The following is an 18,379-nucleotide window of genomic DNA, read 5'->3' as shown; positions in this document are numbered from 1 at the left end:
ATATACTGGGGTCTTTCTACAAACATAAACCTTAAATATTAGAGTTAATTAGTTAAGTAGAAAAAAAAACAGATGAAAGGAGCTCCAGTAATGGTAAAGGAAGGTAAATGGAACCTGTTAAAAAAGTAAATAACTTAAATAAAATAAAAATCTAAAAATATTGATAAAAATATACTTTTTATTAATAAAAACACAACACGTTTCGGCTGCATCAAACCCTCCTCAGGTAAATGCAGCCAAAACGTGTTGAGTGTGTTTTTTTTAAATAAAAATTATATTTTTCTGTATATTTTTAATTTATTTTATTTTTCAACTGTTTTTCAATTATCTCTCCTTTCATCTGGTTTTTCTACCCCATCAAGCTCTGCTGCTGGAACTCCCCATGGAGGAAATTCCTACAGTATACCAGTTTGGCCACTTTAAAGAAATGGTATTGTAGCTCCCGGCACATGTAGAGACCTGGAGATCCTCGGTGTAAGAAAAATGCCTAAAAGGCTTCTCAAGGTTGGAACCAAGGTTGGAGCCACCCCTGGCCACAATGATATGTCATATCTTCGGGCTACGCCATAACACCAAATTATGGTTTATGCCTGTAACTGAATGCAAAGAAGAGAATAGAACCAGATCATTTACTCACTACCAAATTTTGGATTTGTTGCCCATCACGGGCCTGGCTGCTTCCAGCATGGTCTTTTAACATTGATACATAATACTTTATTTTAGGTGTTCGTGAGTGTAGTGAATTAATCCAATTTCCCTCATTATTTGAGACTGGGACATTCTGCATTATTAGGTCGATCCCCAATAGATCATAAACATCAAGGTCAATGCTCCCAATTAAACCTTGAGAGTTTTGTCTGTGCATGAGAAGAGATGATGCAGAAAATGATCCTACAGCGATTTCAACCCAAAATGAAGACCTTTTTTCTGTGTCACCATTAAGGCCGGGGCTACATGGTGATGTCATCACACAACTGCAACTCTCAGACAAGTCGTAACCTTCCGTCATGTGACTATTTTTAGAGCCGCAATTTTACTGGGAAGAAAAACAACCAAATTCCAGAAAACTTGCATGAAAGTTGCAGTCGCATGGGACATTCATTGACGTCTACAGTGAGTGAGTCGCACGTGAATTAGAACCAATGGTGGAAAATTCAACACATTTGAAAGCGGCATGTGATTCATGAGGAAAGTAATGATCATTTATTTTTTAACATTGCCCTCTTTTTTGCCAAATTTTGAAAAGTCCCAAAAATTCAGCTTAGGGCTAAACCTGAGTCTCCTAGTAAAATGAAAAAGGCAGTATGTTGTCGATATATATTTCATACCATTGTGTACATAAGACATCATACCCACAACACTGCCTTATTTATCGTATTATGTTACTAGAAGACCTTTGGTTTGCCCTTAAAGGGGTTGTCCAGTCTTAAACTACAAGTCTGCAGTTCGTCTATGTGATCGTATGCATTGTACGATGTGAGGAATCTCCAGTGCCAGTGGCGGGAGCAGCGGGCGTGTGACTGCAAGTATGTGATTTGCATGCATCCGGTCACATGCCAACTAGCTGGATGCAGTCTGGCTCAATGCAGGTGTATTGATCATGGCTGGATACAGTCTAGTCAGAATGTGTCCAGCGGTATGCAAATCACATACTCTTGGTCACATGACTGCCCACCCGTAACATAGAGTGACTGCAGACTTTTGTGCCAAACCTGGACAACACTTCTAACCCCATCAACTTCTCGTTATTCATAGTTGACTTGCTTAAGATCAGACAATCCCTTTAAGGCATAACCACCAAGGCTAAACTGAGAGCCAGGCAGCAAAAAGATCTTTCAAAAACATCTAGGTTCCATTCATATGTCCGAGTATCATGAAAGTTTTCTTTTTTTTTAATTTACGGGTAGAACTATACCTATTTATGTTTATTGACCTTTAGATCATTATTCTACAAAAACAGGCAGAAACATGTAAAAAAAAAACGGACACCACAAGGATACCACCTATGTGCTGTCAAATTTTGACCATTTCCTAGAAGAAGCTTAAGAAACCACAGTATTTTTTGGGCATACGAGAAAAAATGATACGCAGATGGTAAAAACTGACGGATGGACCAAACAGTGCTAAAATATGGTCCAGCATACTGATGATAATCAGTCCATTTTTGCCCACACGAGAAAAATTAATGACTTGTGCATGGAACTTTACGCATATTAAAAAAATTAAACAAGAAACATACCTCATACTGGGTATAAAAACATGTATACAATTAATGGAAGATATATTAAATCAGGATGACCTAAATGCAATTTCAGCCAAGTACATGGAATAAAAAAAAATCCTGTTGACTCTAATTTATTGCTATGAAGTGTTTCATTGCCCCCTAAAAATGCTGATCCGTGCAGCTATTTCCTTTAGAAATGCTTGCTTTGTTCTCCTGAAGGGGGAAGACAAATGCGGCGAGATACTATCTGAGCGGAGAAGTGAGCGCTGCGCTGTGAGACAGCAGAAATGGGCAATTTGTCTTGCAGGTAAATATGAAGTGCAATAGAATGAATGGGCAGATTAAAGGATTAATGTCGCCTTATCTCCCCCCCTCCTGAGTATCCTACTATTTTACAATGACCCTACTAATTTATAACTGACAGTATGTTAGCCATTCGTACTGTCATCACAAAGGGTTGGAAGCCGGGGTAAATTCTTGTCCTACGTTGTAATAAAAAGATATTTTTCAGGTTATCGTAATTCCACTTCTCTTTATTGTGTAAGCTGATTTCTGGGTATAAGAACGGTAATAAAGATTTATACAATGCTTTCTTTTATAGTGTGTGGAAATTCACTCTGCTTTCTACAAGGCACATATCATCTACATTGTTTGAAAATAGCCATTTTCTGGCAATATTATTTGTATATTGCAGCTTAGTCTGAACCAGTGACATTTGCAAATAAGGCAAATAATAAGGCCAGTTACTTTAAATGGGTTGTCCAAGATTACAAAAAAAAATGTGTCTAGCGCTACACCTTTCTACGGGTTGTGTGTGGAATTGCAACTCTGCACCATTCACTTTGATGCAGCAGAGCTGCAATACTAGACTTAACCTGTAGACAAAGGTGGTGCTGTTTTTGAAAGAAAGCAGACATGTTTTTCGAATCCTGGAATACGTCTTTAAAAAAAACACAGAAACCTTACAAGAGAAGCATGTATGATTTTCCTTAGCTGTACTCTCATTAGGGAGATGATAATTTGGTTCTATAAGCCCTTTACATCTACTTTTCCTTCAAGGTCAAGGTCAACTTCTGCAATCCTTCGAACATGAAGATAATAATGATAATGGCTTCTAACTAGACCATTTTATTGTGGAATGCAGAATAAACACACAGAAATCCTGACTGGTTATTGAGTATTGGATATGCCCCCAAATACCACTAAGGAAAGGATATGGAGAGCCTGTCCCACTATGTCCCACTGGTTCAGTCGCTCCTGTGTGTCTCCGTGCTCCGTGAACACTGAGAATTTATCCAAGCTTCCTTCCTTGATCCAGTATCATAATGGAATATTAGATTCACAGTTCATATGGGTGGAAAAATTGCCATTTTTTCTGTTTTCAGACGTCATGATTTTCCAAAGCATTTGAATTACACATATTAATCCACGAAACTCACTACATGAACTGCATGAACTGATCTAAGGGCAGCACTGTGTGTGCTTGATGCTCTCAGGTTTTTATTATTATTATTATTATTATTATTATTATTTTTATCTCACCCAGTATTTAATAAAGATAGGATGAAATCATATGAGACAAAAAGTATGGAATTAAAAATTGAAGACCTGATGATGTAATGTATATAATAAATAGAATGTATAAGGCAGATATAGATGTCCTATGATACCACCGGAATATATGCCAAAAACATTATCAGCGGACTACAAGCCCGCTATTACCTATAGATACATTCAGCATACATGCCAGGCGATTATCCAGGCAAATACATTAAATGTGCATCACAAAGTAATCCCGAGTTTTAAATGACCAGCAACATAATAAATAATAGTTCACATGTTCAGTATTTTACCGCAGTATTTGTAAGCCAAAATCAGAAGTGGGCGGAAAATACAGAAGTGGTGACGTGTGTCTATTATACGTCTCCTCTGATTGTTCTTGTCCTGGTTTTGGCTTACAAATACTGATGTAAAATACTGACCAAATACTGAATGTGTGAACGCGGCCTTACGGTATAACAAAATGGGGAAGAAATGCCGTCGCTTTATCGACTTGATTATCTGAGTAGAAAGTTAGCAGCAAAGTGGACTCAATTTTAAATTTTATGCTGCATTCACGTATCTGTGTGTCCTGATCTTAGCACGGAATGTAATGTACGGACTGTAATGCATGGACTGTATTGCAAGGATGGTATTGCATGGACTGTAATGCGTGGACTCTAATGCACAGACTGTAATGTACAGACTGTAGTGTATGGACTGTAATCCATCGACTGTAATGCACGAACTGTAATGTACGAACTGTAATCCATGGACTGTAATCCACAGACTAATGTACGGACTGTAATCCATGGACTGTAATGCACGGATTGTAATGCACGGACTGTAATGTACAAACTGTAATGTATGGACTGTAATGCAGGGACTAATGCATGGATGGTATTGCATGGACTGTAATGTATGTACTGTAATGTACAGACTGTAATCCATGGACTGTAATGCATGGACTGTAATGTATAGACTGTAATGCATGTACTGTAATGTATGGACTTTAATGCACAAACTGTAATACACGGACTGTAATGTACGGACTGTAATGCAAGGACTGTAAAGCAGGGACCGTAATGAACAGACTAATGCATGGACTGTAATGTATGGACTGTAATGCAGGTACTGTAATGCATGGACTGTAATGCACAGACTGTAATGCACAGACTGTAATGTACGGATGCCAATGTACGGACTGTAATGCACGGACTGTAGTACAGGGACTACTACAGGGACTGTAATGCATGGATGATATTGCATGGATGATATTGCACGGACTTTAATGTACAGACTCTAATGCAGGGACTGTAATGCACAGACTAATGCATGGACTGTAATCCACAGAGTGTAATGCATGGACTGTAATGTATAGACTGTAATGCATGTACTGTAATGTATGGACTGTTATTCACAGACTGTAATGTACGGACTGTAATGCACAGACTGTAATGCATGGACAGTATTGCACAGACTGTAATGTATGGACTGTAATGCACAAACTATAATGCACGGACTGTAATGTAGGGACTGTAATGGACAGACTGTCATATACGGGCTGTCATATACGGACTGTAATGCATAGATTGTAATGCATGGACTGTAATGCAGGGACTGTAATGAACGGACTGTAATGCAGAGACTGTAATGGATGGACTATAATGCACAGACTGTAATGCATGGACTGTAATGTATGGACTGTAATGCAGGGACTGTAATGTACCAACTATAATGCACAGACTGTAATGCATGGACTGTAATGCAGGAACTGTAATGCATGGACTGCCATGTATGGTCTCTAATGCATAGATTGTATTGCATGGACTGTAATGCAGGGACTGTAATGAAAGGACCGTAATGCATGGACTGTAATGCACGGACTATAATGTATGGACTGTAATGCATGGGCTGTAATGCAGGGACTGTAATGGAGGGACTGTAATGTACGGACTGTAATTCACAGACTGCAATGTACAGACTGTAATGCACGGACTGTAATGCACGGTCTGTAATGCACGGACTGTAGAGCACGGACTGTAATGAACGGACTGTAATGCAGAGACTGTAATGGATGGACTGTAATGTATGTACTATAATGCACAGACTGTAATGCACAGACTGTAATGCAGGGACTGCAATGTATGGACTGTAATGCAGGGACTGTAATGCATGGACTGTAATGCAGGGACTGTAGTCAACGGACTGTAATGTAGAGACTGTAATGGATGGACTGTAATGTATGGACTATAATGCACAGACTGTAATGCATGGACTGTAATGCAGGGACTGTAATGTATGGACTGTAATGCACGGACTGTAATGCAGGGACTGTAATGTACAGACTGTAATGCACGGACTGTAACGCAGGAACTGTAATGCACGGACTGTAATGCATGGACTGCCATGTATGGACTCTAATGCATAGATTGTAATGCATGGACTGTAATGCAGGGACTGTAATGAATGGACCGTATTGCAGGGACTGTAATGCACGAACTGTAATGTATGGACTGTAATGCAGGGACTGTAATGCACGAATTGTAATGTATGGACTGTAATGCAGGGAATGTAATGTATGGACTGTAATGCATGGACTGTAATGCAGGGACTGTAATGGACAGACTGTAATGTACCGACTGTAATGCACAGACTCTAATGTACGGACTGTAATGCACGGACTGTAATGCATGGACTGTAATGCATGGACTGTAATGCACGGACTGTAATGCATGGACTGGCTATGGGTCTCCTTATGTTAAGTTATCATATATGCTAATGTGGCAATCAGTTTTGGGTTAGGATACCTATGGGTCATTTCACGCATCATGGTCCACACTCGAACTATGATATCCTGATGCGTGAATGCGATGTTACTTATACGCTGCAATAAAAATCCATTTGGAAACCACCCAGAAATTGGATTTTTAAATTTTCAGTATAGCAATTCACACGGCAAATTTCACTCCATTTTTTTGAAAACCGTTGGAAATCAGTAGGAAATTCAATGACAAATTCCCATTTATCTAATGTGGAATTTTAATTTTAATTCACATGAAAATCTTTGGCCTTTTTCAATCGTCTTAATTTACATCCCATGTGAACTTACTCTTAGAAGTAGGATCCAGATTACACACTAGAAGGGAAATCCTCTCCATGTTGGTTCCTTGTTTTGATATGTACTTTATATCCTCCCTATGTAATATTAACTCTGCCATTAAGGCCACGTTCACACGCTCAGTATTTGGTCAGTATTTTACATCAGTATTTGTAAGCCAAAATCAGGAGTGAAACAATCAGAGGAAAAATATAATATTAGCACGTCACCATTTCTGTATTTATCATCCTCTCCTGGTTTTGTCTTTATTGATCTAAAATACTGACCAAATACTGAACGTGTGAACTTAGCCTAAAGCAGAGAAAAATAATGTAAGGACATTATGGCATAGTAAATATAAAAAATACTATGTGCTATGAAAATATCAATTCTACTTGTCATTGTAGCTGAGATTGTTGAGGGCCAGAGTTGACTTTACAATGAACAGTATAGTATATAGATTTACAAGTGTCTGGAGGAATCGGTGACTTGTCCTTTATAGTCCTATTTTATAAGTAACCTCAGAAGAAAGTATTGGATGCATATTTATTACCATTCTGATTATATCCTCTCTTACTTAAGTTTTAGAGATATTACCACTTATTATACTTTGTGACCGATCATTCAGCTGATCATAATGTCCACTACCGCAAAGATGACCAAAGTTGAAGCCTGACACATTATTGTCTCTGGTAACCCCAAACACGTAAAGCATGTCGTTCATTGATATTAACTGCATTACAAAAATAATCTAATTATGTATATTGATAACAAAGTTTGCACGAGAGGCATAAAAATTCTGCCAATTTGTATTGTTCCAGAAGAATCCAGGAAAAACGATAAAGATCTATCCCGAATTTACAGAGTTAGTAAAAATTGATCTTGCTCAGGAGGCTTCTTCACCCACGTGCCAAGGCCTGATTTCTGAATGGCTTTAAAGAGTTGTTGCTTCACACATTGGTAAGTTGGATTCACCATCTTGGCTTCAGAGTACACTGAAGGCATTTCTTCTAGACTCGGACTCCGCGAGCTGAGCTGTGTCATTGAGAAAAAGAAAATGAAGGTGATTAATATCGAAATTACTTCAATGAAATGGTAAATGTGACTGCAGACTTGTGAATCTTCACACTGTGAGCACTGCGTCTCGCGAGAATTCTCCAGCAGATGGTCATGTGAACGCAAGTATGTGATTTGCATACTTCCAACCACATTCCGACTAGATGGGCACGGCCTTGCACAGTGCAAATGAACTGAGTGAGGCCGGTCATGTCTAGAGAAATGTGGCCATAAGTATGCACATCACATACTTGTGGTTACGCACCCGCTGCCGGCATCAAAAAATTCTCACAGCACGCACAATAATCTTTACTTTTATATAGCGCTAACATATTACGCAGCGCTTTACAGACATTTGCACACATTATCATCACTGTCCCTGATTGGGGCTCACAATCTAAATTCCCTATCAGTATGTCTTTGGAATGTGGGAGGAAACCGGAGTGCCCAGAGGAAACCCACACAAACACAGAGAGAACATACAAACTCTTTGCAGATGTTGTCCTTGGTGGGGTTTGAACCCAGGACTCCAGCGCTGCAATGCTAACCACTGCGCCACCGTGCCGCCCAATATGAGGATTCACAAGTCTGCAGTAGCATAGAGTGACTTCAGACTTGTAGCTTAGGCCCGGACAACTTTAATTAAGAGAACTTTTAAAAATAAAACTAATTTGTAAATTACTTCAATGAAAAATATTTCAGCATTTGAGACACAGCTAAATGGTAAATACCTTTAGCCCATGTGCATTTTTGTAGGTAAGTGCCATCCTCCTCCAGGCCTAATGTGTGCTACATTTTTCTTTCAGTGACATGCACATGCTTAGCTTATTATTTTAATATGTTCTATTCAAAGGGGTGGCTCTAATTAATGATAATGACAACATCTGTGAGGTAGGCTTACATATCAGATTGGTGGGGTGTGACGGCACAGCATTTATTCTTAAAGGGCCACTGTCACCCCCTCCAGCCGTTATGAACTAAAAGAGCCACCTTGTGCAGCAGTAATGTTGCAGTCTAACAAGGTGGCTCTTTTAGTTTTTGATTCAGTTATTACCTCAATAAAGCGTTTTGAAAATTGTCCACAAAGACCAGATATTGTACCTGGAGGCGGTCCTAAGCGTCCTGAATCCCCCAACGGCCGTCACTCTTCTCTTCAGGGGCGCTGGTTTCCGCCCCCTTCGCGGTGTTTCTTCTTAAATCCGGCGCCTGCGCTGTGCGTGCCTGCCTGGGGCCTGCGCAGTGTTCATTGTGAGTCACACTCAGACGCAGGGTGCCTGACTGTGCCTGTGCGGGCAGTGCGGCCACCCTGTTGCTGAATACAGCAAGCCTCTGCCGTCTGTTCTGCACCAGCTGCAGGAAAACTACATTTCCCAGCGTCCCCCGATAGACCTGGCAGTCAGGGCATGCTGGGAGTTGTAGTTTTCCAGCTGCTGGAGCGCAGTGACGTCCATGGAGCCTGTACAGCGCTGGATAACACCGCACCGTGCCCAGAGGAGCCTGAAGACAGCGGCCACCACTGGGGTAACAGCTCCGCCGCCGCCACTGTCAGGAGCCCTGGATCTGCGCTATGACCGACAATGAAGACTGCGCCTGCCCCAGGCAGGCACGCACAGCGCAGGCGCCGGATTTAAGAAGAAAAAGCGCGAAGGGGGCGGCGACCATCGCCCCTGAAGAGAAGAGTGACGGCAGTTGGGAGATTCATAGAGGACGATTCGGACCGCCTCCAGGTATAATATCTGGTCTTTGTGGACAATTTTCAAAACGCTTTATTGAGGTAATAACTTAATCAAAAACTAAAAGAGCCACCTTGTTAGACTGCAGCATTACTGCTGCACAAGGTGGCTCTTTTAGTTCATAACGGCTGGAGGGGGTGACAGTGGCCCTTTAATTAGGTCACATGTATTTTTGTTCGGTGGGTCAAGAGACATGGGCTATTGTTCATATGAGCCTGAACGTTGCCTCTTGAATTGATATTTGTTGCAACTTAGTGTGCTGCTATCCTTGGAAGACAGGGACGCAGGGCAATTGAACAATTGATGTTTTTTTCATATGTTGATTGCCCATTGTACCAGTCCATGCAGCTTGTTTACCTGCAAACACTGAAGAATAAATTATGCAAGTTGATTGAATACTCGAACATAGAGAGGTGACCTCACCCCACCTTCCCCCTTGAAATGTGCATGATGGCCTGAAGGACAGTTGTGAACTATAAAAGGGATTGGATTTTGTTCCCAGATAGATTCTACAGGATGCCAGGTTAAGGGACCACAGCCCTAGCTGGAGGAATACAGGTCTGCTCCTTTGACCATCATTGAACCCTTAAAGGTGTTAGAAGAATTTAGGTTGGGACAATCAGGTCGCCTGGCCCCATGGAGATGTTCGGAGAAGCCAAATTGGGACAATCAGGTTGCCTGGCCCAATGGAGACATTTGTAATACGACATTGCCCATGGCTAAGACCTACACTATTCATGAAAGAAAACAGACAACATATTATAGAAAGACTCTTATGAAATTTACAACTTGCACTCCTGATATAAAGTCAGATGATAAAAGCTCTGTTTCATTAAAATTCATACAATGTATAAAATACATTTAGAATTTCTAATATTAGGATTTTTTTTAAAAAAACACTATTATTTTCAACTATAACTTAGTTTGGGCTCACGAAAAAGAAGCCCTCATTTGGCTATATTGATGGAAAAATACAAAAGTTATGGCTCTTGGGTGAAGGAAAAGAAAAAACAAAAATGAAAAAAATGGCAAAATGGACCCGGAGTGAAGGGGATAATATAAAATGTCAATATGATGTCATATCTCTAATAACAATACATTTACAATACCTTATTTAATCTAGAATCTTTTTCCTTGTTTCCTTTTTTATTTTAATGTTCTAACTTACAAAAAGACAATATGATGGCAATGGACGACCGAGAGGATAGAAGTCTTTAGGAGATTTTTATTGTTAAAAAAGTGAATTAGAGTTTAAGGATGGGGCTACATGGTGACGTTCGCTTTGCCATGTTGCATGGTCAAAAATCGCTTTGTGTCTCTGTGATGCAAGTGAATGTGGTTGTGACTTGTAACCCTCATGAGGAGCTGGTCCTAATCAGTGATTATCAGTCTTTCTAGTATGTATGTTGTGATGCAGTGACCCATGTGACCCGGTATGTGTCGCAGAGGGAGTCTGCGCTGTAAGCCCGAAGTAAGGTTGTTCTGGAACCTGTAGTCCCACAAGTATTTGTGTTTGTTTACTTAGAAGGGAGGCTTGCATGGTTAGCTGGTGAGCTGGGTGGGACTGGCTAACACACACCTCCCACCTATGGGGGTGGTTACAGCTACATAATGTGACCAGGACTTGGTCACATTGTTCAGAGTGCATGGCCTGTGTGTTGGAATGTCCTGGAGTGGACTGGATTCCTGGAAGCACCTGGTGAGGCTATGGACTGAAGGCTTGTGTGTTGGAAGTGCCTGGGACTGGACTTCCTGAATAGCGCACGGAGAGGCCGTATCTGCAAAGCCTGGGATGGCTACTGTGTTGTGGGAGGCTACAGCTCCTACTGTGGGTCTGGACTATCTGAGGTGCCCTGGTCACAAGGACGGTGATCCCAGTGAGGCATCTTTCCCCTGGGAACCAGGACTGACAGGAGTCAGTGTGTGGAGCTGGAGCTCCTGTAAGGTAACTCCAGATAAAGGGGGTTATGGGCAGAGACGTATCTGCCATTGGAACAGACTGTTGGTGGTTAATGTGCTCCGTTGATGTAAATAATGAACTGTTTGTGGTGCGGTTTATGATGTCTAATAAACCGGATAGACTGTTTATGTGGAGAAACCGTGCCTGAGTGCTTTAATCCTGTTGCCAAGCGAGTTTCCCCACACACTCAGGTAGCGCTATCTCACAATGTATACAGAGATAGCTGTATAGATACAGTTCTAAGGCATGTTATTAATAAAACTAATTTTGCATCTGATAATATTTATTTTACTTGCTTATATGGCGGCATTAATTCTACAGTGCTTTAAATAATAATAATTATAATAATAATGATGATAATAATAATAATTAATACTATTATTAAAATAAAGTATTTTATTTTTATTGTACTTTGGGGTGTAGAGATAACATTTGACATTCAAACTGCCATATGCCATAATGGTTTCTAACTAATAATTGTTTTAATTTTGATATTATTTTTCATTTTTGATTTTCAAATGAGTAAGACATCTATATTTGTCCAACGAAAAGCTTTAACATCAGAACATCTGGTTTTGATCTCGACTTTTAAAAGAAGAAGGGGTTTTGTGGGTCCACAGATAAGAAAACTTCTTAAACATCCAACGTTTGATGAAGCTGAATGACCGTGAACTAGACGTACGGGTTTCCATCACAGAGTTCATGAGTTTCTGGGAAACAGAAACGAAGACAAATATGTTCCCATGATGAAAATCTGCTGTAGAACTGGATTCTTTATAATTTATTTCTGCACTTTTATCTGGACTTTTTCCCAAAAACTTAGTGCTTAAAACTTTCTTTTTTAATTAGCACTAAATAAAAAGGCTCATATCTATGGAATAGGGTGGCGGATATAAAAAAAATAAAAAAAACAGAAGGAATAAAAACTGTCCATTTTTCACTTAATGATAGGTCCACATTAACCTTTTTTGTTTCATTCTTATTGTTTTTTTTATTTATTTCATTGGACAGATGTTACTGGTCTGTAGCTAAATACAGAAAAATCTTCATTCACAGTGTTTTGGGGGATTTTGTAGCATTTTTTTGGTCAATGACAGTTTGTTATAAAATTCTGCTGGATGTAGATATGGATTTTTATTGTAATTTCTCCTACAGGTTTATAAATGTTTTAAAGCAGAAAACTGTGAAAGAGCCCTAATAATTTATGAGATTGTGAAAATTCTTGATTTTTTAGATTTGATTCTATGACTTATTGATAACTAGTAGAGATGAACAGACCCGAACTTAAAAATGTTAGGTTCGTACCGGACAGTTAGTGTCCCTTGCTAAATGCCGAACATGGACTTCTCCCGGACGTCTGTTGCAATGTTTGGAGTTCTGGGGGAAGTCCGGGAGGAGAGAGAGGAAGAGAGAGAAAGAGAGAGATTTTCCAGCTCAAAAGTATGGGGCCTCATTGTTTTCAATGACATTCGGGTTCTGGGTGAAGTTTGGGTACAGTTCTGGTACCTGAACTGAACTTTGGAATAAAGTTTGTGTTAGGTATCAGAACGCGAACCTAATAACTAGGGATGAGCGGACCCATGGAAGATCGGTTCTGGTACCTGACCTGAACTTTATTCCAAAGCTCAATTCGGTTACCAGAACTGCGCTTGAACTTGAACCAGAACCTGAACCCCATTGAAAATAGTTTGGACCCGAACTTTTGAGCTGGATAATATTCTCTCTCTCTGTAATGGCCTTCCCCCAGAATTCCGAACACTGCAACAGACGTCCGGGAGAAGTCCATGTTCGATGTTTAGCACCTCACTATTGATAAGTTCAGGTTCACACAGATCCAATTATATATAAATAACTATTTCAATTTCAGTAACTAACACTATTATTTTTTTGTTGTCTAGTGAAATTATATATGCTTTTTCACCATCCTTTCTATATCATTGTCTTATGCTGTCATCTATATCAGTTATAATCTTTATCTTCCACTAGATAAAAATCTGTACCGGAAATGTCACCTTTTACAAAATACACTTTTGGATTGCAGAGACGTGTGCAGACCATACTTGAAAAAGCGTTCTGAAAACGCTCAAAAAAAAAATAAAATATGCATTTCTACATAAAATTGACTCGAAGTTCATATGTTTAGTCCACAATAAAGAAAAAAATGCTATCGCACAGCCGCTATACGCCAGACCCTTTGTGCTCCAGAGGCATAAAATCGCACCGTCTATACCTTTTGTCAAATGAACCAAAAACCGTTGCAAAGGTTCCACCTTGGTGCTGCTTTTGAAAAAAACAATTTCACTGTAACGATCCAAAGATCTGTTGAAGTGCATACCTAGCACGAAACAGCTGTCATCCTTTTTGTATTCACAAATCCTCCCTGCACCGCATGATTACATGTGAATAAACCGCCCTGATAGTTCAAAACTGGTGAGTGCGCTTTTTTTTCTTCTTATACGTTCATATGTTTAGCATTTGAACGTATTTTAACCACTTCAGGTTTCAAAAGAAGTGACAAAAAGAAATTCACCTGACCATTTTTCTGGCATCTGCAGCTCGAAAGACACTCTATATTTGACAATACAAGGCAATCAGAAGGCCCAAAAGACGACCCGGAGCAACTTTGTGTTTTCCTAGTGTTTTAGCTCCAGACTTCATTGTTGAATGGAGGAAAAAACAACTGAAAAACAGCAGTGAAAAAGGCAACCCAAAAACGATGAAAAAACGCTTGAAAAACCACCAGCAATCAAAACAAGCACTCTGGAAACAATCAAAAAGATGCAAACAAAAAATGCTTCTTGATAAAAAAAAATGTTGACTTTAGCAGAGTCTTTTAACTATGGATTACATGTGCGATTTTTCTACAGTAGATATTTAATTAAATTAGTTTTATTCACTAAAAACACTGCAAAAACTTTTGTTGCTTTTTTGTGAGCATTTTTTCATTTTCTCAATTCTTTTTATGAATGATAAAAACACTGCAAAAGCTTTTGTTGCATTTTTTTCCAGTACTTTTTTTAACTTTCATATTATTTTCTGAGAAGGAAAAAATGCTGCAAAATTCTGAAAGAATTGACATGCTGCGGATTTAAAAAACGCCATAGTGCTCGAATTTAGTTGGGAAAAAAAAGCTAATTGTGTGCAAAAGATTTCTGAAACTGTTTCTGGTACTACAAAAAGCAGCTGTTAAGTTGCATTTTTTAAAAAATTGCTGCAAAAACCCTGTGACGCATAGATTTCTGGTAATAAAAGAAGCCCTGGAAGTAAACAACGAAGGCTCCCACTGAATGACAGCAAGCACAGAGCCTGAAAACAGTGAAGAAATTATGTCGAAAGCTTATTGGAAAATCGTATAAATTTTCATTTTACAATTATTAAATGGGTTGTGCACAACTTTAACTTTGATAGCCTTTTCTTAGGACAGGTCATCAATGTCTGATCGGTGGGGATGCGACACCCCTGGTGATCAGCTGTTTTCAGTGTCAACGGCGACTGGATCTGCCCAATTACGGAGCTGGACAGTGCAGCTCCTTCTACTGCATAGTGGCTGTGGCTGGGTTCTACATATCCCCTAGTCGAATCAATAGGAGTGGATGTGCAGTACCCGGCCGCGGCCACTAGTCTGTCAACTGAGCTGTTCTGTGGAAGCCGCAGACAGCGGGAACAGCTGATTGGTGGGAATGCTGGGTGCACCCCAACCGACTTAGACATTGATGACCTATCCTAAGGATAGGCCATCAAAGTTAAAGTCATGGACAACCTCTTTAACATTTATTTGCTGAAAACGTACTAGAAACCCGCCAAACATCTGCTACTGTTCATGTTAATAGGGATGCACCTTTTGTTTTCATAAAGGGAGAATTTTTTTTAAAGCTCTGAAGCCCCTCTGCACTTTACCTGACAAATATTGGGACCTTTAAAGGGGACAGAACAAACACAGATCTCCAGACTGATCGCAGCTGTTAAAAGGTTCATAAGCCGAACTTCATTAGGCCTTGATCCCTTGTACTGCGGGGGGGATTGTGTGTTGCTGGCTGACAAATGTCTTAAATTGTTGAAAGAGAGCAGTACAGGGGATTGCGGCTCTATGAATCCTGTCCTTAGTGACAAAATAAAAAAGCATTGCAGTGAAGCTCAGCACACCAGACATTCCTGTGACTAATAACGCAAAGGAAGAGGAAAAGTCTTTACTGTGCGGAGAATCCCCAAAAGGTCTAATAAAATGTAACTTTTTATCAAAAATCACAGCGACAAAAAGCCAAAGGTAAAGCAATAAAGCACTCTTCTATTCTCCAGACTTAGTTACTTCCAGCAAAGGAAGGGTTACGATTCCTTTGTGTTTTGTCGAAATCTTATCTATACGGGAATTTAATTGACTAGTCAAATGATATATTATATGAAGTAACAAGGGAGAGAATCTCAGGTGTCAATATATCCTTTGCAGCTTAAGTAAAATGAATTATTTTGTCAATATCGGGAGCAATAATGTAAATCGTCGTGAGTAATGGAGAAAGCTTTTATTTAGGAATTCAATTAGCTCATTCACTGACTGGTTTCTAATTGCCAGCTTTAAAACGCACATAAATATTGGAAAATAGGATTGTTAAATGTGGTCGCAGAGATTCTTGTAGTTAACGGACTATGCAAAATGTGTTTGTCGGTTATTTATCTCTGTCTGTGGTTAGTACCTGATAGCGTTAGAGAACGGCAGGAAAGAGACGGAGATTACTGTTATTATAAATATCGGATACCACATTCTGCTCTGTGATAAACATTCATCACAATGAAGAGCGGAAAGGTCCGTGTAACGGAGAGATCAGGATTAGGATATGATGAAAATATACGGGATGTGATTACACTGTTGTCTTTCAATCTCTCTCTAGTAAATATACTGAATTGGAAATAAAGGTTAAAGGATATGGATTGATTTTTGTTAAAAAGCATTTTTTCAATATGGTTTCATCATCAATTTTGAACCCTTGTGGCTTCCATAGACTTCAACGTATTACAATACATATCAGACTTCAGAATTCTGTAACTCTTATCTCTCTTCTCCTGAAGGATCTTCTAAGCTGATTTATGGCCAAGTCAAGGTTTACTGCAGATATGTCATTCGATGTTACAATACAAACCACATATATTATTAAGGGGTAGAGTTGAAGCAAGTTGATTTGCATGACCAGGTCTATCAGCCACAACAGTGAGCTGAAGGAGTTGAATGGAAGCCCAGGGAATTGCCCCTTACTTGTTGACATCCTTGGTTTTGTGCGGCACTGTCACATCTGTGTCTCAACAAGCTGCTTTAAACCCTGCCTGGGTTGCTAGGCGGCACAGCACTAAAACCACGGTTGTTGCTCAAAGCCAACAGTGTGTGGGTGTTTAGATTTCAGATTACTGAGACCCTTTTTACTTTGTTTTTAACATGTGTTTTGCTGCAGTGAGCTGGTAGGTAGAGTGTCATGTAAAAGTTTGGGCACCTCTGATCAAGATTACTGTTATTGTGAACAGTTAAGTAAGTTGAAGATGAAATGATCTGTAAAAGGCCTAAAGTTAAAGATGACACATTTCCTTTGCATTTTAGGCAAACAAAAAAACATTTTCATCTTTACATTTTAAAAATTACAAAAAGGAAAATGGGCCAATGCAAAAGTTTGGGCACCCTGTTTGGTTAGTACCTAGTAGCACCCCCTTTTGAAAGTGTCACAACTTCTAAGCGCTTTTTGCAGCCAGACAAGAGTCTTTCTTATTTGAGTGAGTTTCATCCATTCTTCCTTGGAAAATTCTTCCCGTTCTGTGAGATTCCTCGGTCATCATGCATGCACTACTCTTTTGCAGTCTATCCACAGATTTTCAATGATGTTCAGATCAGGGGACTGTGAGAACCATTGTGAAACCTTCAGCTTGCGCCTTTTGTGGTAGTCTATTGTGGGTTTTGACATGTTTTTAGGATCATTATTCATTTGTTGAAGCCATCCTATTTTCAACTTCAATTGTTTTTACAGATGATGTTATGTTTGCACCAAGAATTTGTTGAAATTTCATTGAATCAATTCTTTCCTCTACCCGTGAAATGCACTGCAACCCAACTCCAAAGCATGATTCATTCGCCCCATGCTTAATGGTTAATTTCCTGAAATTCTGTGCCCTTTTTTCTCCAAACATACTTTTTATCATTGTGGCCAAAGAGTTCTATTTTAACTTCAAAAGTCCACAGGACTTATGTTCAGCCCATTAGGGCAATAGGTGAAGTTACAATTGCTGTCGTCACTTTAATAAGCTGTAATATGCTGTAAGTGACGTCTAATGTATTAATAGCACCATCTTGTGATGTTTATTTGTATTTCAAGTTGTTTTTCTGTTAAGCTGTTAAGCTGTCAAGCTGTCAATCGGATGGTGGTGGTGGGAAAAATCAATTAATTTTGGGTAAGAAGGTCCTGGTGAAGTAGTGATTTTGTAAGAAGCAGTCTAACAGAACAGTTGTATAAAACCTTCTCCTGCATTATGTTACTAAAACTTCATTATCCTGGATAAAGTATATATGGTAAGGGAACTATCTCTGTTCTGTGGCATTGTGTATTCAGAACTATTATTAAATCAGATGGTGATTGTTACTGTGTTCACACGTACAAGCTTCATCTTGCTGTGTGCTTTCACTGTTAATTAGAAATGTCATAGTTATGTGATATTCTAAGCTAAATACTTGTTATTTTAATTCTTGTAGTTTTAACACATCCACATATATTTCCTTTCATATACATCAACCTGTT

The 18,379-nt window shown here is 39.4% G+C and overlaps 1 protein-coding gene across 1 annotated transcript in view; it reads right to left on the bottom strand.

Moving 5' to 3' along the window:
* Positions 1-265: 265 nt before the first annotated feature.
* ADARB2 (adenosine deaminase RNA specific B2 (inactive)) overlaps positions 266-18,379 on the bottom strand; it is an 897,867-nt gene continuing 879,753 nt past the window's right edge. The window contains exon 12 of the mRNA XM_077268554.1: positions 266-7,898. Within this exon, the coding sequence (XP_077124669.1) occupies positions 7,722-7,898 (177 nt within the window). The 3' untranslated portion in view covers positions 266-7,721. The remainder of the gene's footprint in view (positions 7,899-18,379) is intronic.

Source organism: Ranitomeya variabilis, chromosome 6, assembly GCF_051348905.1.
Source record: "Ranitomeya variabilis isolate aRanVar5 chromosome 6, aRanVar5.hap1, whole genome shotgun sequence".
NCBI classification, from domain to species: Eukaryota; Metazoa; Chordata; class Amphibia; order Anura; family Dendrobatidae; genus Ranitomeya; species Ranitomeya variabilis.
Note: the sequence above shows the minus strand (reverse complement) of the source record. Positions and strands in the feature narration are given on the sequence as shown.